Raw genomic sequence first — 21,177 nt, 5'->3', positions numbered from 1 at the left:
GAAGTCAACGATGGTGACCCAGCACAGAATTAGAAGGAAACATGAGTGGACCAGGGGACTGTCTACGTAGGAGGTGTGACAGTAGCTGCACATTACTGTGCAAGAACCACTTATAAATTGAGACTTTGAGAGATGGGCAGTGACAGTGCAGACTTACTGATAAGTCGACTCCCAGGAGCATGGGGTATATCCTAAAACAGATTGAAATATTTACCTGCAGAATAACACCCTGCCTAGGAAAACAGGGCTCACTCTTTGTAGGCATAAAAAGGCAGTAAGAGAAGATCAATATCTTTTTGCTCCACATTAAATAAAAACCTAAAAATAAGCATTTTCCTTTCTAATCATTTCATACCACACATGGCGCGTGCACTTTAATTTTCAAGTCCGTTTACTTCATTTCTATGAACCATTTGAGCTTTGAATAGTGTCCACCCAGCATGATTTCTGTCTAAATGTGCAAGTGTGTGTGTTTTTCATTCCCTCTTTCCTTTGTCTTCCCAATTGCAACATCCCATAGCTATTTTAGCTAAAATGTAAGACAAAGCCTGTTTTGTTTTGATTTTTAAATATATCTACTTCTCAGTGACTAAACTATAGCTCCAGACACAGCTTTTTAGTTTCACACAGAAGAATTGCAACTGGACCATTGACTGCTAAACTCAAGCCAATGTTTGTAAATTATGTAATTTCTACAAAGCATGCTTTGCTTCTTCGTCCCCTCCCCCAACAATGATGAGATCACGAGTCTATGAGAACATCATTCAGTAGTGGCTAAAAGATTTAGAAAGCCTTCACTGCTCTCATAGTGTATTTTTTTTTTTTTGTCACCATTGTATTTTAACAATATAGAAGAAGTTCTAGAAAACATGCCAGGAGTAAAAAAAAACAGTGACCCTGGATTCCAGACTCCTCACTGTGAAGGAAGGACACCAGATCAGAGACCTGTGACTTCATCACATTTTATGTCCCTAACGCCAGTATAGTGTTGCAATGTAAAAAGTACTCATATGGGTTCTTGTTCTATGAACAAGTGATGACGGAGCAGCCCCCCAGTGAGACGCAAGACTAGGGGATTACCACCTCCCCTTTGCACTTTTCACATGGTTTTGCCTGTTGAAGATCAAATATAATCCATAAGCTGATGTGCAGACGAGGGTGCCCTGGCTGGGGACACAGGATAATACCTGCATCGACTGAAGGTACTGGGGGCAAGATTGCACATCAGGTGCTTCCCACACTGCCTAGCAAGAACTTTATATCAATAAGAGATTGGATGGGAGACTACCACTTGTTTCTCTATCTTCCTCTCTTCAGTTTCTTAATCATCTCCTGCAACTGGGTTCAGGCAGGAAGAATCCCAGATATAGACTCTACTACTGCCCTTATTATGGTCACCCAAGGCTCTGGCGTCCCTCCTAGGAACAGCCTGGTTCTGAGAGCCCCTCTTACCTCGGCAGCAGGGACGCCCTCTGGCGGACGGCAGTGCAGCACTATCATGCCTTCAATGGGAACCTCTCTTCCTTGTGGATCTTGTTCAAAGTTTTTCCGTAAATCTGCGAAGAAGTATGAGAAATATGATGATTTTCTCTAGGCTGATATTATTCACATTTGTTCTAACTACATGAATCATTGAGTTCAATGTTATATCTTAGATGCCCAGAAACAAGTCACTTGTCCAGGTGTTCCAGAACAAGAGCATGGTTTCTAAATACTGAGAAGCACGTTGGAAAAAACACCTTAATAAAACTGCTCCTAATGTTCTCTATCCATGTGAAGGATAAATAAAATTACTGGGGGACAGGGAAAAGAGAACCTCAGCATTTCACGAATCTTTGCCAGCATTATCTGCTTAGCATCTGATGAGACGCTTGGCCTAATAAATTGCCATCCACAGCCATTATACAGTTGAGATGCACATGATGTTTTTTATTAACTAAAGAATGCGTTATTAATCTATAACCTCTGTCATTCCCATAAACCTCGAGGGGGCTCAGGAAGATGGTCATAGAGTGAGATCACCTATTAGTTGTTTTATTTGTAACCAGGGAGAAGGGGCAACATTCAGCCACAACAAAATCTATAACCTATCCAACCAAACATATAATTAAAAAATACAATACCCTTCAGTCAAATAGCAATGCTGGGTATTTGGGTAGTGCCCTTCACGGAGGGCTTGAGGCACTTTGCAAACAAGCTGCACTATTAACCTTTTACACACGGAAGGGTGACGCTTGAAGAGGTTAATTGGCTTGCCAGTGGTCACAAAGAGCATCAATGCCAGGGAGAGAAAAAAAAATCCACTAAGCTTCCTGACACCCAGTCTGACTGTCAACCAGCAAAGCCTCCTAAAGGAAAAGAACACACAGGGACAGCTCAGCCAGAGACAGCTTCATTTGCATTGCTCTCTCCTTGAGCATATGCTTCATTAAAAAAGGGAGGGAGTTGGCCTTTGCTTCCTAGAAGGTGTCACGCTAACACACTCATCATCTTCCCGTATAAAGGTAATTCCTGCTGTCACCTGAATGCATGGGACAGTGGAGCCAAGACAGGTTGTTTACAAGTCTTCCTCGAGTAAAAAGATTTCCCCCTCCCTCCCTGACAATATATTTTTCTTCAAATTGAGTATCTCAAATTACGTGCTGTGGATTTATTGATTTAATTTTCTTCAGTGCTTACAATAACATGAAATATGTTCCCTTTAAGGAGCAGAGCTCCAGAATCAGTTACATCTTTATAAATTGTATAAATACATTAAACTCGCTTTTAGCAAGTCAAAAACACTCAATGAATAACAAGCACCGCAATCCTCGAATTCACTTTCCTCTGAGTTTTACTCTTAATGGTTTTCCTCCCAGAGGCAACTGATGTCTTTAGTCAGTAGCAGGGCCATATATTCAGAGGACTTCATGAGCATATTGATGGCAAAAGATCTCAAAAGGACTCAAATTGCAACCAGGTGACAAGATCCATCCTCACATTTCTCTGCTGTCCCCTGAGTTGCAGAGCCAGCTTGTATCCAAATTCTGTAGCTAATTTCCTCAGCCTGTTATGATCTAGGACTTCTGACTCCAAGTGTGAAGAATTCCTGCAACTCACAACAAAACCTGACAGATGGTACTGTGAGTTACCCTAAGAATTGGAAATCTTGCACTTCCTGCAGGTAGGATTTGACCACTGATCCTCCTCTGCTGTCCAATGAGGAATATCTCAGTCAAAACTCTCTTCTCCATAGGACCTGGTCACTTATCAGAACTATATCAAATCTATCAGAGAGAGAGAGAGAGAGAGAGAGAGAGAGAGAGAGAGAGATTGAGAGATTGTAACACATATCTGTTTGCTAATGGAAGGATTTGTGGGGTGTGTGTGTGTGTATGAGAGAGAGAGAGAGAGGGAGAGTGATGTTTTGTGTGTGTGTGTGTGTGTGTGTGTGTGTGTATGTGAGAGCGATGTTTTGTTTTCACTTTTTTTTCTCTTCTTGTTTTGGTCGCTGTGTTTTCATTCAGTGCTGCTAAAATGATGGTTGAAGTTTTGAAAAACAATCTGTATCAACCAGGTGAAGTATATAAAACTAATAGTGGAAATTTCTATTTATTGTCTAATTCTATTTTGTTTCTTTGCACAATAGAAACAGAAAGTGTAATAAATGCTTAGTTTCTGGTTTTCTCCACACTTAACTACATTGGTGGGTGAAAAGAAAACAAGCCATTTATCTTTCCCATTCCCAGGAGACAGATAATTAAATATGCATATAAAAAGGGGAAAACCCTGAATTGACACTGGGAGCCAGGAAAGGAAATACCTATAAATGAGGCACTTGGAGGAATTTCTGGTAGATCTCATGCAGGAAAGATCACTCTGAAAAAAGGACCAAGCCAACCTGCTATGCTATCGCAGGGACATTCAAACTCATGCGAAGAAAAGATTTCCAACAGGGAAGCACATGCTTACTTTCCAATGTGCAGATAAAAAGATAACAGATTGAAGGCGATGAAGGAGGGTCATAGAACAGGAGGGATGTCATATATGCCTGAAGATATGATAGAGGATTAACCTCATAAGTGATGATGGGCAGCTGATCAGGCACTGGGCATCACATGGGGTGAGAAACTCAACAATCGCTGCCTACACCTGATCCTTGTGTGGTGTCACTGGCTCCTGAGGAGGACCAACACCTGAATGCTAAGAAGGGTCAACCTAGAGACAAACTCTAGCTAGGTAGTAATTATGCCAAAACTAAAACTTGGGGAAATCAACTTTTGGACATGGGCAAATGCTTCCAGCTCTACCCATGATTGTCACCACAGGTCCCTCAACCTAATTAGTTTCTGAACAGGCATTCTAAACACTGTTATCACCTATGTTCCTTCCAAGGCTTGAAAGACTCAGACAGGAGCCTGTGTATTTTCTAATAGTAGAGAAAACATTCCTAGCTATGTGAAAAAGAACTACTCTACAAAAGAGAGAAGACATCATAAAATTGAAATTAAATATCTTCCTCTAAGAAGACAAGAAGACAGACTCATTTTTTTTTGGACAATTTCTAATTCAATTTCTTTAAAGTTAAAAGGCAACAGCAACTGAGAAGCAAGAGCGGGGAATTATGAGAGGGATAATATCTGAGATCAATAAACTGCCAATATGAAGAAAAGAAACATAACTGCTGAATTAGAAACAGACACACACACATATTTAGGTTAGGGATTTATACATTTCTGTTTACATATAACATAAGTAATATATAGATACAATATGTGTATAGCTTTGCAAAACACAGAACCAATGGAATAGAAGCCAGGTCTGTCAGGATTCATCCAGTAAAACAGAAAGGACACTAGTTGTTTTAACAGAAATTATGGACACAAGAAACTGGAGGACCAGCAAGGAAAGGGAGAATATCAGGAAGCAGATCCAGTTTGGGGGATGGGGATGGGAGGACACATAGAAAAAGCCAGAGATATTAAACTCTGAAGCTTGAAGGGCATCCAAACACCCATGAAGAGGACACTGGGCAGCTGGTGCTCAGGGACTTGGGTAGAGGAACTGAGGAGTGGAGACTCACACCCAAAGCTTGCTGCACCCAAAGCCTGCTGCTAGCATCTCTAAGGAGCACAAGGCAGCTGGCTCTCGGAGAGTTTTGTAAAAACCAGCTGGAATCAAGAAGCAACTTGCACTTCCAGGATGGAGAAACTATGCTGAGGTGATGCTGACAGGGAGAGAAAATGAACAGCACATGTTCTTTCTCCCTCTTCCTCATGTTCAGCCCCTGCTGCTGCCTTTTTGGTAGAACTTTAATGGGAGCCAGAATCTAGCACAGGAGTCCCAGCCCCAGCTCCAGCAATCATAGGTCAGCAGGAGTAGAGACTGGCATTCATTGTGTCAGGAAGCAACTCGATGCAGTCTAAGAAATGTCCTCTAGCAAGGCACTTATAATGACTTGCTCCATATCTGTTTCCCTGTTATTATGTTAGATCATCAGTTCTGTGAAGGTGAGTTCTATGTGTGAGAAGCTCTTCCCTTTATTTTTAGTGTCTCTTGCAAAATCTGATACAGAGAATAAATACACAATAAATACATGAGAAATACATGAGGCAAGAGGAGGTGATAAAGTGTTAATGACATTGCCAGAAAAAGGATGAAATAAATGGCAAAGATAATGTGCAGATAGAGCCGTACAGTATTATGCATAATAGGGATTTTTAAAAGGGCACAACAGGCTGAGAAAAAAATCAATTTAATAATGATAATAATTCTCTGAGCTGGAAAAGGACTTGTATTTCCAGAAGGGATCATAGGATACAAAGAAAAAAATAGCATTTAAAAGAAAAAAAAATACTTACATATATCCCTAGTTGACACTTTGAATTTTAATAAATTAATACAATTGTGAAAGTAATAATTTCACAAGTATTTTTTTAAAAAAAGTTCAAAAAGTAATTAATAATGTAGTAAAAACCAGGATATGCCATGATTTCCTTGTATCACTATATATCAGATTTCAATTCATCACATTCCTTGTTCTGGTTTTAGAAAATAAGCTTAGGCATTAATTTTCTATTTCTAAACATGTTATGATTCATGAGTAAAATAATAAAAAATATAGTGTCAGAGACAACATAGGGCCAAGAAATTAGGATCCCTCTTATATATCCTTTCTAAAAAGGAAACATTACCTTCTCCAATAATCTATCAGAAAACAAGTCAAAGTAAGAGATTGAGTATTTAGAAGTTGTAGTTTTAAAAAACTTGGCAGCAGGCAATACCATTTAAAAGTTTTAAATATAAATACTTTAGAAATATATTTAATAAAAATCCAACAAATCTGGAAATAGAAATGTACAATACCTCATAAACGTGTAATAACTAATAATGTGGAATTAAACTGCTGTATCAGATGTCCCAGACCTCATGAGCAACTGAGGAAGGTGGTTAGGCACTAGAGTCTGTTTATCTGTTTGAATTCTGAGAATGCCACTCATTAGAACCTCAACACTTTTCTTTTTCTGAGTCAGATTTTTAATGTGAAGCATAAGACTTTGATATGCAAATATATTTAATATTTGTATTTATTATTATTTTTGTTTGTTTTAGATATACATGGCAGTAGAATGTATTTTGGCATATGATAAATACATGGAGTACAATTTCCCATTTTTGTGGTTGTACATGATGAGGAGTTACACTGGTCATGTATTCACATACAAACATTGGGGAGTTACATCTGATTCATTCTACTGTCCCTTCCCTTCATTCCCCTTAGCACCTTGACTCTTAATTATCTTTAATCTCCCTTTGCCTCAGTTTCCTCATCTGTAATGTAAAGAGAATAAATCCACTAACATACTTACGTTCTTCTAAGAGCACTGCTTGTGTAACAGGGCTTAATAAAGATCACATATATTACTAAATTCTATTATAGAGCTGTGATAATTAAAATGGAGTAATGGCGTGGTTTGTCATAAATCAGACACAAATTAATTATGAACTAGAGCATTTTACAGAGATATTCAAATAAAAAAATGATTTGGTGTTATGATAAAAGTGACTGAAGTTAAGTGGGGAAAGGTATTAAGATGACTAATTACTTTTACGCAAAAAAATAAAATTAGATGTATGTTTTATTTATACCAAAATAGATCCCATAAAAGAAATATTTTTACATGAAGCCACATCAATAATAAAATAAAATATCTACTGGATCTTAACAAGATGGTAATACAAACTTAAAATTGAAGTACAAACCATTAAGGAAATGATTGGTAGGTATTGTTTTGTCAAAATTAAAAAAAAAAATTATCTAAAAACATCATAGGCCAAAATTCTGGGCTGAATATTAACAGTGTTGATATACAAAAAGTCTGTAGGAAGCAAAAAAAAAATCATAAATGTCATAAAGTAAAATAGCCAGACACAACTGGATACAGATATCTAAAAGCCCAAATTATTTAAGAAATGTCAATTTTAAAACTCTTGATGAATCTCTTTCTTCTTTTAAACAGGCTACATGTTTGCTTGTTTTATAAATATTTTTTAGTTTTTGATGTACCTTTATATTTTATTTATATGTGGTGCTGAGAATCGAACTCAGTGCCTCACACATACTAAGCAAGTGTTCTGCCACTGAGCCAAACCCCAGCCCCAGTTTTTTTTTGTTTTGTTTTGATTTTTGTTTTTTTAATCACAGTCACCAGCATTAAAAATAGTATGGAAAATTAACTTATGTCAAGACACTGCTAAAAATGAAAACAGGTGCATATGAAGTTGTTAAATGTACCAAAATTACTACAAAACTTCATCGATGGGGACATTATCTGATGAATGGATAAATAACATGCATGTCCTACAATATCCATGGAATACTATTTTGCAATAAATTATAAATAAATCTTAAAAACAACGTTAAGTGAAATAAACCATTCAGAAAGACTATGTATTTTATTTTCAATTTATATGAAATTTCCATTATACATAATTCCAAATAGCCAAAAAATGGATTTGTCATTGCTTGAGCTGAAATTAAATGAAGGTGAAAGATGATAGTGAATCCTTTTCTTTCAGGTTTTGAAAATATTTTAAAATGGACTATAGGATTGCAAAACTTTATGCATATCCTAAAAACTAATGAATTCTGTACATTAATAAGTGAATTTCATGGTATATGGATATTTCAATAAGGCTATTATTTAAAGGATCCTAGAAGTGAATTACATGGTATGTGGATACCTCAATTAAACTATTATTTAACAGGGTTCATTTATATGATTCAATAATTCCACTTCTATAGTTTTCTAGGAAAATGATTAGAGAACCACACAGAAAAAATGTTTGCATGGTGTTACTGTTCAAATTATCATTTAGTGAACAAACGCTGCAATCTAAATATTTAACAATAAAGGAATGGTTAACTTCCTATATTTGGTGTATTCATAAAATGGAATACTATATAGACATTTAAAATGATAAGCTCAAACTACTAAAGATTGTAGATTAATATTCAATAAAATGTTAAATAATGGGCATTAATTATTTCTATCGTGTGTATGTGACTAATATAGAGAGATATGTTGGTAGGTAAAAATCATTTTCCAAATGTAGTAACTATACTGTTATCGGTACATCAACTTCTCTATTAAACAGGTACAGATGCATTACATACTTATTTTGGTGGCAGCCCTTCTTGTTATATGCCTTCAGGGACTCAGTAAATGTGCAACAATCTCCTTCATTCATTCACACTTTTGATCATGAACCAGACACTGTGACACACAGTAATGGAGACACGTTACTGAACATGACACATGCCATCCCAGCCCTTCCACAATATACGCTCAAACAGCAAGAATAGACACAAGACGAATAATTAAGCGGTACGAGGATGAGTGATGAGAAAGTAGTAGTAAGTTCCTTACAGGTACAGCACAGTGAGACTTAATCTAGAAATGGCAAGAAAGTTTGTCAGAGAAACAGCCAAGTTGAGGCAGAGCAACTCACACACCTAGGGAATACACCCAAATCCTCATCTGTAGTTTTAGATTTATGCTGGCTTGAAGCATAACCCCCACTCCTATTTTTTTTTTCTTCAAAAATGCTCTCTTATTTCTTTCTTCCAACTCTACAAATGCTTGCCTGGCCACCTCTCTTTCCGTAAGCTACATCACATAAGGACACTCCTATATTAGACTTGTCTTCTATTTATATATATTGAGAGGGTGGAGCATAAATATAGTTCCACCCTCTGATCTCACTCTGAATCATGGACAGACACATGGTCTCTGGGAAGAAGTAAAACAATAGCTTTCACATTATTCTCCATGAAGGAAATGAATCAACCTGCATAAAACCTGAGTATTTTAAAATGTGGTTTAAAAATAGAAAACTCTCCCATCTGAAAATTGAAAATTACTATATGTGTAATAGGAAAAACCTTGAAAAGAAGTGTTTAACATTTCAAAGTTCTGTTGTGGGACAATTACGGATATATTAATTGTCAACTTCATTGGTTTCTGCCTCTTTCAAAATTTCTGCTATCAACATGGATTACTTTTGCAACCACAAAAAAAAGTCCCCCCAAAATAATCCCTCTACTTTATGAAATGTCAAGAACCTATGTACTAAACCAAACTGTATCAGAAGTCAGGGGAGAAGTAGATTCTGTTTCACTTTATTGTGTCAAGTTTTACCTCTATCAGGTATATCAAAGAAGAAAACAAAAATAAACATATCCTTTAAACTTTAGGGAACAGAGAATTCTAAAACATTCTTCTCTAATTACATCTTAGTCCTGGGACATGAGGGCAAAACATTTTGTCAGTTTTATTTGTTGTCATACCTGTGGTAACTGGACAGGTATACAGTAGTCACTTCATAAGTACTCCCTGAATAAAGGATTGAGCAGATATAAATTCCCACTCCAACTCATGAATAATTATTTATGGACTAATATGGAACTAGATTTCTGTTAAGATGGCTAGAAAAAGAAAAGCATGCATACATAAATGCAATAGACAGTGTGTGTGTGTGTGTGTGTGTGTGTGTGTGTGTGTAAATGCTATACACCATCTTTGGCACTGACCAATTTGGTGCATTATGCTGTCTACTTCTGCTCCTTCTTCACTTTGTCACCCTCCATAGTTCTAAAGCAGAATGCCAACAAGGTCCCAAGTGATGAGTAACAAAGCAGTAGAGAAGATGAGAAAGGGGAGTAGGAGCCAGGTACGTGGCTAACCTGTACATCATAATCAGCAAGAGCATCTTCCAGAGTCAGCAGTCCCCACCAATAAGTAGGGCACCTGACGCCGGGCCACAGGAAGCAGCCGGCTCCCCTTCCTCACCCCATGCCCTATTTGGCCTTTTTCTCATTTTCCTTTTATGCTACTATGTTAGAAAAGTCATTGTAGCACAAGAAAATCAATAAAAATTCAATTCCGAATAATAGTTCTTCGCAGCTCGGCAACACCAGGGAGTTATCGGCTCATTCAATGTTCTGGCAGTTAATGCAATGAAATAAAAATAATTTACTCATTCAAACCAAATCAGCCAGTGAAAAATCATAGACATTTTTTTTTAATAGTCACAGTCACAGCCATTTGTTAAGACCGTGGGAGGATGGTACCATGTTCCATTAGTTGTCCAACTATACAGATATTGAAACCAGCTTTGCATCTTTCCCACCATATTTTTCTGAAGGAACAATAAGCCACATTTGTCATACATAAAAAGGATTCGTAACTTGGCCAAATACAGATCATTTGTTGTAATAAAAGGGCTGGTTCAAATGCATAACAGATGTCCACCAGCAAAATGGAAGTCAAGGCCCCGTGCCTTCATTTGGTTCTGCCTCACTCCTCCAGCCATAAACAGTTACGGCCTGAGAAGTTAGCTACTGGCTCCAGTTCCAGGAGAAACTTGTCGAAGGCTTCCTGTCAGGAAAATTCCTCACTCCTTTTGATGGTGTTCTGCATTTGGCACATTGTGCATGTTTCTCCTGCCAGCCTGGCTAAAAGCCCTCTGCTTGAATCTGTAGATATTGCACGTTTCTTGAGTACAAGATCCACTCTAATATCAGGCTGCTCCTGACTTTCATCAAGCATTTTTACCTTGGATCTTCCAGTTCTGATTTCAACCACATCTCCTTGAGAGACAGCTGACTTGAAAACAAAATTCCACATAGAAATTCCTATATTCCAAGAACACAGAGACGATACCCTTTCTTTTCTAGAGTCCCTGAATATTACAATCATAACCCTTGCTATGTAAACCCTGCAGCAATAGTGAAGAAGGGACCCATCTGGCCAGAGGTGAATCACCATGGGACGGACTCTCCAGGTTTCTTCCCCCCAGCGGGCCAGGCCATGAGCTGTCTCTGCTTAAGGGGACATCAAGGCATTTGGCTGATGCAAGGGGTCCTGTCACGCAGAAGCTTTTGAAGGCTGTTTCCAGGACCATAAAATGACTTCAGGGCTTTGTGAGGTCCCCTGAGCTCTGCAATCCCTCTGCTGATCAATCACTATTATCAATAGCACATTTGATAACTAGCACTGTGTATCATTGCCCTGTTCACAAGGAGCACAGGTCCATTAGTGGTGGTGTTGCCGAGGGAGTAGCTCCAGTTTTACCAGCAGTAGTGGGGCAGAGACAGCTGCAGCTTTCCAAAAGTGCCTTGAGAACGAACTTAACCTGTTCTTAATTGAGCTGCTCCCAACACAATGAATTCCATTGTGCTTGGCCTCTTTTGTTTAAAAGGACAACAACAAAGATTCATTCAGATTCCACCAAGAAATTGAGAGTTTACTGAAAATCGGGAAGACAAAAGTCTTAATTACCAGTCTAGGATTGATAGGAAAACAAGAAAGATCACAAGACCTGACTTCAATCAAAGAACCAGAGTCACCATACACTATGTCTTAAAGAGGCTATAACACAGTCAAACAAGGGGCTAGAGAGATCAGGTGTAATTCCAATATCTGGGTGATTTCACAGTCCTCTTAGCACACGTACTCTCTTATTTTGCACCCCTATTCCCTCTCACTCTGTCTTAATGAATCCAACTTATCCATGGCTGGCAGCTCACCAGGGCCTCTGGCTTCTCAGGACCATTGCTGTCTGCTTGTTTTTTGTGTGCCTTTCACCTTTTCTTTTCACTACCCACTCTTGATTTTTCTTTCTGGATCAGGTTATCCTCAGACAAGCAAGAAGTGACAAGTATCGGATCACTTTAATACTGGAGTGATCTCTCATACAGAGTCAGCTCATGCAGCTAGCCTGCCCAGGTGTCCGTTCTTGATCCAATGGACAAGACAGACAAGACAGCATGTATGTGTGGTTTACAACATAACCACCTACGCCTAAGAAGCCACTAGGTGCCATTTCCCTCAGCAAGGGACTACGGGTGGGAATCCTGCATGAGAAGATCATGCCTACAGAAGGGTTTCTGTTTGCTTTGCCTCCAAGTTCCATAAAAGGTACTTTCCACCTAGTGACTGTATTGATTTGGCTGGGTCAATACATAAAGGACAGGTGAAGTTTGACCTAAGGAGCAGATCTTCACAATCTTTGACAATCTTCAATAGTAAATCTCAACAATCTTCAAAACTCATTAGGTAAAAATACAGCAGTTCCCTGATCCCTTGTTTTTAAGGCATTAAACATATTGAGGACACATTTTTTTTGTATCTGTTCATCACATTTTATAGAATGCAGTAGGGACAAAATATACATAAATTCTGCATTCCATATGTCTGTGAGTACTATTGCTCTTGTAGTGCTAATGGAAAAATTGAGTCTTAGGTGAAGGCAGAAACAGCCATTGAATCAAAGTGTTTTTGAAAGAAAAAAGAAAAGACAAAAAGTACAGTGCCAAGAACCATTAACTGCACAAGGCTGCTCAGTTCCCAAGCAGTATATGGAAAAGTTATGCTGTTCATCTTCCCACTGTCAGGGTTCCCTGTCTGGGTGTCGCTTTATTCTCACATCTTCTACAAGCAGTTGGCTTGCAGCTCAGCATCCTGATGAACACGGTCGATGGAACCAACTTTTAAGAACAGCAGAGACGTGAAGAATCATCCTTGATTTTCCTGAGTGACCTCCCGGCCCTCCACAGGAAATTAGAGGGCTATGAACTAGCAATGAGTTTAAAAAGAAATGACCTAAAAATAACCTCAAGCTTTCAATGCTCACCACCTCATTATAATTCAATACTGTTACTGCAGGGGGATGGAAGGGGGAGAAGGGAGAGGAAAGAGACAGAGAAGGAAAAAGCCAACCCAGAGGCAAGAAAAAGATATATTTTAACTGCATTGTTAGTAGTTTGATTTTTCCCTCACCCCAGGTCTCCCTGAGACCAAGAAGGTCAACCAGGACGAGATGCAGCTACCACCATCATGAGCACATAAGTATTGGAATGTGCCACCAAATACCCAGTCCCTCCTGCCTCCAGCCACCACACCACTGACTGGGATGAAGGCAACTACAACTTCCTTTACCCTAAACCAATCTAGCCAGAATAGGATCCAAAAGATCCCTGAAGTTATCCATTTTTTTTTTTACCCAAATTCCTGTTTTATATGAAATCTTATAAGGAGACCGAACAATGCAATGGAATTGGAGCCAGCAAGAAAGAGACAACCACTTGATCTGTGGGATGCTTTTCAGGCAAAGAGAAAAATAAAAGGCCATGAAACAGGAACAGTCATAGGAGTCTGAGGAAGAACAGAAGTCACTGGGACTGCGATAGCAGTAGGAAGCATCCTGGGTTAGGGGAAAATGAGGGGGTGGCTGCTGAATTTGTGCTGGAGCCAGGAGCAAGGAGTTTACAAAACCATTAGGAGAAGTTGAGCTATGGAAAGGGCACCATCTCATTTGCATTTTTTAACAACATAATCATTCCCGGCTGCTGGGTGGAGAACGGATTTGTAGGCTGCAAGAACAGGGGCAGGGAAAGGGCTCTCACAGTTGAGAAACAGTAATTGCTTATACCAGGTGAAGAGGTCAGAGCCAGTATACACTTTGAAGGAAGATCTGGCCAGACTTGTCTCTGGGTGGGATGTGACTGAAGAGAAGAGAGAAGTCAAGATTGACAGGCAGTCTCATTAAAGCCCCCTCTCAGATCACTTCTGAAAGAGGAAAGACTGGGGAATCAACACAGCTTTCCAACAGTGTTGGTGGGGATTTCACCCACCATGAGTTCCTTTTGGGACATGTTAAGTTTGGAATGCCTACTGTCCAAGTAGACGGGTCACCCAGGCAGTAGACAAGGAAGTTGAGAGAAGAGGTACAACATTAAGTCTGAGAGTATTTGTCATCTGCATAGTATTGAAACCATGGAGAATCTGTAGCCTTAGGAGGGAAGAGGCTCCAAGATAGAGACCTATAACATGACAATATTTAGAGGTGGGAAGAGAAGGAACAGGCACAGGGATTTTGACCATGATTAGTCGGAAGGAGGAAGAAATAAAAGACAGCAAAGTTATGAAAGTATTCCTGGGCCCTGCTCCCAGATTGTGTAATTCCAAATGTCTTGAGTCCTAGTAACCTTACTTTTAAAAAGAAAGTTACCATGTAGTCCTCAGAGAACAGCTTTCAGGAATTGCTGTTAGAGTACACAGCTAGTCAGCTGAGCCCAGAACTCAAATCCAGCTCCTTTGACTTTTCTTCACTCTTTTGTCACTCCTTTTCCTTCTCTACAAAGGTTTAAACTATGAGCCCACCTAATCTTCAGGATTGCATCAAATTGCCATGTCGACCTGAAATGCTTACCTACAACTATTATTCCAGCTCTTCTCTTTTTTAGTTGAACTGAACTTTTGGAAAGACTTGTCCATAGGCTCCCCACTTTCTTCTGTATGGAATCTCATGTCACCTCTTTCATTACCAGGTGCATGGAGGCCTTTGTGTAGTCAAAACTAATGACATTTCTCAACTCTTTCTGTAACTTTTTATACCGTTTATTTCTTCATAAAGACCTCTATTCCCTTGTTGGATCTCCTAATGCTTCTTCCACTTTTGTTTTGGTCCATCTCCTTCCTGGGTCCTCTCCTTTTCACTCCTTAAACAATTACAGAATTTCACTCATGACCTATTGTTCTTTCTTTTCTCACCTGAAGATTGAGAGCTGGTGCAGTATGGGCAGAGAAGGTACAGTATGAAAAAAAAAATCTTAGGTATTTCCGATAAAATTTGCTTCTCCTATCTTCTTGTTAGAAACCTATCCTAACTATCACTTATTTGCCCATGATTCTCAAATTTGTTTTTTTGATACTGGTCTTTTATGCCTCAGTTTCAGGTTCATCAATACAAATGCATGATGAAGACAGTCCATTGAATATCCCATGGGCCATGAATATTTTCACATAATATGATCAAGCTAGTTTCTTGTGCTCATTAATTTCACTTAATGGAATCACTATCAATTCAGTCACTTACATCAGAAACCTAGAAAGTCCAAAATGCTGGAAGAGCTCTAAAACTCTTCCCTTTCATCCCCTTAGCTCCATGTTTAAGTAGCTGAAAACTCTTTGTTAATTTCACCTTCCCGGAACCTCAAATTTACCTACCCCTGCAAAAGTCCAGATGCCAGCAGCAACCACAGGTTGTTACCAAGCTCCCTTTAAATCCCTCTGATCACAGTGAATGGAAGGGTTGGGGATTTTGAAAACAGGATACCACCACTGTCCTGAAAGACATCTTAGTCACCCAAATAATATCCTGAATTAATCTCAACTTTCAGCGGGGATTCCAAACACCTCCATAATCTGAACAATCTACTATTATCTGGTATCAGTATCTCCTGCCATTTTATATTTTATTTGCTGTAAGCCTGAACCAAGCATCTCTAATGCCGACACCTGGTGCTCAAGAAGATTCAAAGTTTGGAGCACTGTGAAGTTTAGATGGTCAGATTAGGGATGCTCAGCGAGTAAAGTCTATGTAAATATTACCAAATCAATATATATATCTCCATTTGAAACTCTCCTGGTTCCAGGCATTTCAGAAAGGCATACCCAACCTGTATGTGCAGCTCAAACCCACCTGGGCCAGGTACTTCCATCCTTGTGTGCTCTCACACAAGGTCCTTTTTAACCTGAATTGCATATTTTTAAAAATTGTCAATCCTCCTTCTTCCTCAGACATTACCTCAGATTATTAACTCATGAAGTGTATCTTGGGCCTCTAGGATCAGCAGATTGTTCCTGTGGTAAGGGGATGTAAACCCTACCTAAGAAAATCAGAGTCCTCGAAGATTACAAAAGTGAGTCTCTGGATTTTGTTGTTTATCAGCTGTTGTTATTATCTGTCAGAAATTTTCCTTAATAGAAAAAGTCAGAATTGAATTAAAATCTACATTATCTTCCTGATAAACTGTTACTGAAGTTTGTTTTGTTTTGTTTTAATAACATAAATGCTATTTTTCAGGAACATTAAGGTAAAATTCAACAGTAAGAAAGAAAGATTGAATTAAGCTGTGATTCACTACAGAAGTGGTGCGTATGGTTCTGCAAATTCTTCTAGGTACAATAATAGCTGGCAATGAATATAATGAAGGAATATTACTTGGGGAAATTTTCTTTTTCACATCCACAGCAAACTATATTGTAAACTAATATACTTCTGCCTTAGTTGTCCTCATCTTTAAGGTTGTTTTTCTCAGATGCACACATGTTAAGCAAAAATAGCAGAGTTCATATGAATTTTGTACAAATCGTTCTACTCTATTCATAGACTACAGTTTCTTTCTTTCTTTTGTTGCTGGGAATTCAACCCAGGGACTCACGCATGTTGGGCAAGCACTCTGCCACTGAGCTACATCCCCAGCCTTCCACAGTTTCTTATAGTTCAGTGCTTCTCACACTTCCTGTTGAAGAACTCTTACTGGAAGAGGAGAAAAATTCATATCCCCAGGCCATCTGCAGGTGGATTGTAAAAAGATGTGGCATTCACAAAGCAACTTTGAAATTTCAAGTTGCATCTTCATCCAAATGTTGCTTTCTACTCCATACCCAATTCATGTTTATTTTTACTGACCTAAAGGGGAATATATTCAACACCCAATATCTGTAGGCTCTAAGATCCAACCAACCTCAGACTGAAAATATTTTTAAAAATGTTTTCTACGCCAAACATATGCAGATATTTTCTTGTCATTATTCTCTAACCAATACAGTATAATGACAATGTACACACCATTTACATTGTATAAATTGAACATCCCTAATCCCAAATCAAAAATGTCCCTAAATGGGATACACAAAAATTTGGGGATTTTGGAGCATTTTTGATTTTTGATACTAGTACTAGGCATGCTCAACTGGTTATATCTAGTCAAATATTCTGAAGTCTGAAAGATTCTAAAATTAAGTCTGAAGTATTTTGGATATGGGATACTTAGTGAGTATTAGTATTATAAGCAATGTATAGATGACTTTAAGGATACAGGAAGATATGCACAGGTTATATGGAAATACTTTGGTATTTTAGGTAAGAGACTTGAGCATTTCTGGATTCTGGTATTCATGGCATGGGGTCCTAGATCCAGTCCTCCTTGGAAACTGAGGGCTTCTGAAAGATGTGCATTGTCTATTTTTGGCATCTTACACATTCAGGATGCCACAACAGTGTCCCAAATGCAGAAAGCATTTTTGTGAAAATCAGTAGTTAAGAATGACCATTACTGGGCTGGGGGTTGTGGCTCAGTGGTAGAGCACTTGACTCACATGTGTGAGGCACTGGGTTTGATTCTCAGCATCGCATATAAATAAATGAAGGTCCATCAACAACTAAATTTTTTTAAATGACCATTGCATAAAATGTTCCTTAATGTAGCTTGCCCACAGTATTGGCTAAATACATTGTAAAAGCTATCTATGCTAAGCCCAAGGCCAACATCATTCTAAACGGAAAAAAATTGAAAGCATTCCCTCTAAAAACTGGTACAAGACAGGGATGCCCTATTTCACCATTTCTATTTAATATAGTTTTTGACACTCTAGCCAGAGCAATTAGACAAACGAAAGAAATTAAATGGATATGGATAGGTAAAGAAGAACTCAAACATCACTATTTGCCAATGACATGATTCTATACCTAGAGGATCTAAACAATTCCACCAGAAAATATCTAGAACTAATAAATGAATTCAGCAAACTAGTAGGATATAAAAATCAACACTCATAAACCAAAGTCATTTCTATACATCAGTATCAAATCCTCTGAAAGAGAAACTAGGAGAACCACCCCCATTTACAATAGCCTAAAAAAAAATAAAATACTTGGGAATCAACAGATTACATACTTTTAGATGAAATAACAGTGAATTGATGTAGTCTTCCCAGTTTGTCCCATCACAAGACATATTATGGCTTTGTCTTACTCTTACTGCCAGTGATATTGACTGATAATGTGATAAAGGTGGTATATGACAGGATTTCCAACTACAAATTTACTAGTACATTATTAGGAAGTATTTCATGAATAGTTTGATATTAAGTCAAAGTCTAGCTACTCCTGAAACTTCCATCAGCTAGTTTTACACTCCATAATACTATTTGTCTGAATCAATATTAGGATACATCTATATCCTACAGTAAGGAAGAGCTCTCCCTCTCCTCTATTTACACCCATGTGTTCACTTTTTGCAAAGATCAGCGTGAATTCTTATTTAATGAGTTACAATCCTTTCTTGTAACTTATTTTGATGTTGAAATTGCTTGAGGAAGCCCCTTCTAAAGGCTGCAGTTTCTTTTACATTTAAATTGAGGGACATTATACCAAATAACAGACCTTTGCTCTTCAAAATCAATGTCACAAAAGATAAAAGAAGAATGAGGAAGTATCTGGATTAAGGTAGCTGCTGATTGTAGCATATGAGCTAAGATTCTGTTTGTAATTAAAAAACATTTATGACGTATTATACATATATGGAATATAACTTATTCTAATTGAAATCCCATTCCTGTGGTTATACATGATGTGGAGTTTCACTGATCATGTACTCATACATGAACATAGGAAGGTTATGTCCAATTCATTACACTGTCTTTCCTATGTTGGGGACCACAAATCAAGTCAAGATGGTGCCTGGCAGTTTGCCAGGAAGAGTGGTTTGTGAAGCAACACCACTCAGCCATTGAGATGATGAGGATTCCTTATTGGCTGACTGCTGTACCTAGATGATGCTAATTGAGTCAAGCTGTGTGTAATCAGTTAGGTATATATACCTCTGCTGTTCCGCAATAAAGCGGTGCCTGCTACCTTGAGTGCCCACTACCTTGAGTTCCCGCTCAGTTCCTGCTGAGTTCCTCCGCAATAAAGCAGTTCCCGCTTCAACCTTCAAGTTGCTTGTCACCTCCGGGTTATTTTGCCCAGCCGGACTGTGGCATTCCTACTCCTATATCAACCTCTGTTCCCTTTATTTCCCTTTTTCTGTATCAAAATATACTCTACTGTCATGTATATCTAAAAAGAATAAATTTTAAAAAATCATTTTCTCTTTTGATGGATCTTTCAAATGAGCACAAAGTTGATTTGTTTTCATTCTTTTTTACTTTCTGATAAATGTATTTTTCATGTATGAAGTTGCCTCTATGCACTGAATTGGACTCAAGAATCTGGTGTGTAGTCATTTTATTGTAACTTAGTTTAAAAAATTTTATATTTCCTTCTCTGTTTTAGTATATATAAGTTAGGCTATTTTATTATTTTTAGCTTCTAGGAAAATTTTACTTTCTTTATATTTTAGATTTATGACACTCTGTAGAATGCTCACTTATTAAAATTATTTGGATTCCTTTCAATGTTTTATATGTTCTCAAATATGACCTTTGTTCTCTGCTATATACACATAAAGTTTTATATATATATATATATATATATGTGTGTGTGTGTATATATATTTATGTAAAATGCATATAATGTCTTTAAATGTGTGTATTGTTAATGTATATACTCTAATATATGCATATCTGTATATGATATCCATAAGAACTTTTGTTTGTATATTACTGATTGATTACTTGCAACATATATAATAATCTCTTTTATACAAGTAAAAAGAAATAAAGATATTTCTGGACAACTGGTAAAACATGAATAAAGCCCTTAGATTATGTAATAGAACTGCATCCATATTAACTTCTTGATAATTATATCATGGTTATGTTGAAAACTGTACCTGGTGTAAAAAAAAAAAAAATCCAGTATCACTTTTAGGAGGAGGAGACTATCATATCTACAACTAAAACAATGAAGGAAAAAGATCCCACATAATCATTGCATATAAATATACTGTCATGTGCTGTATATTTTTATCAACAATGGAATTTGTACACATTTGATATAATTATAAAGGAGCTGTAAAAATTCCTATTGTCTGATGATATCATAGCTGTTGTAACCTCATGGCTGGAAGCATTACTCAGGTGTTTGTGGTGATGCTGGGATAAACAAACCTACTGCTCTGCCAGTCATGTGAATGAATAGTGCATTTATTACATATAGTACATGATATTTGATGATAACAAATTACTAGGTACTTTTTGATTTATGTATCTACCATACTACAACATTTATGATTATTATCTACTTCTAATTATTAAAGTTTAATATAGAATAGCATGCGAGCTCAGGACAGCAGCAGCCTCATCCCTCTGGGGTTTACATGTCCTATAAGTGCATTAAGAGGCCACACTGAGTGACTCATGTAGACTTAGATATCTGCACAGTGTCAAAATTGCCTAACAATGTATTTTTTTGGAACATATTCCATCATTAAGGGGGGCATGACTGTACCAATAAACACAAAAATAATGATTACCCTAAAGCAGTGTGGTAAGATGTTGACATCGGAAGATTCTCAGAAGGGTTTAAGGAAATTCTTTGTATTATATTGCAACTTTTCCAAAAGTCTGATGTTATATCAATTTTTTAAAAAAATCCTAATAGGTCACACTTCACTTACATATCTAATGAAGTAATTCCTTGTCCATTATCACAACCCATCATACCTCCCTTGCTTATCTATGTACAGGGAGCTGTAGCCACAGGAAGAACACTCCATAACTGGATATGTCTACTTGTGAGTTTTACCCCAAACAGGCCACCTTAATACTTGGCTTCTACCATCCTACCTCTGGGTTTGGAGTAACATAGAATAAACCTGTCCCTGGATTTGCATGAGAGAATCTG

General features: G+C 37.8%; 1 protein-coding gene across 10 annotated transcripts in view; it reads right to left on the bottom strand.

The window, feature by feature from the left end:
* The window catches only part of Unc5d (unc-5 netrin receptor D), a 505,260-nt gene that overhangs the window by 186,562 nt on the left and 297,521 nt on the right, over positions 1 to 21,177 (bottom strand). For all 10 annotated transcript variants that reach the window (XM_077792634.1, XM_077792633.1, XM_077792636.1 and 7 more), the window contains exon 4: positions 1,453 to 1,556. In XM_077792634.1, coding sequence (XP_077648760.1) covers positions 1,453 to 1,556 — 104 coding nt within the window. The remainder of the gene's footprint in view (positions 1 to 1,452; positions 1,557 to 21,177) is intronic.

The sequence above is a fragment of the Urocitellus parryii genome, chromosome 14 (genome assembly GCF_045843805.1).
Source record: "Urocitellus parryii isolate mUroPar1 chromosome 14, mUroPar1.hap1, whole genome shotgun sequence".
Classification (NCBI taxonomy): Eukaryota; Metazoa; Chordata; class Mammalia; order Rodentia; family Sciuridae; genus Urocitellus; species Urocitellus parryii.
The sequence above is the reverse complement of the archived record's forward strand: the minus strand, read 5'-3'. Positions and strand labels throughout refer to the sequence as shown.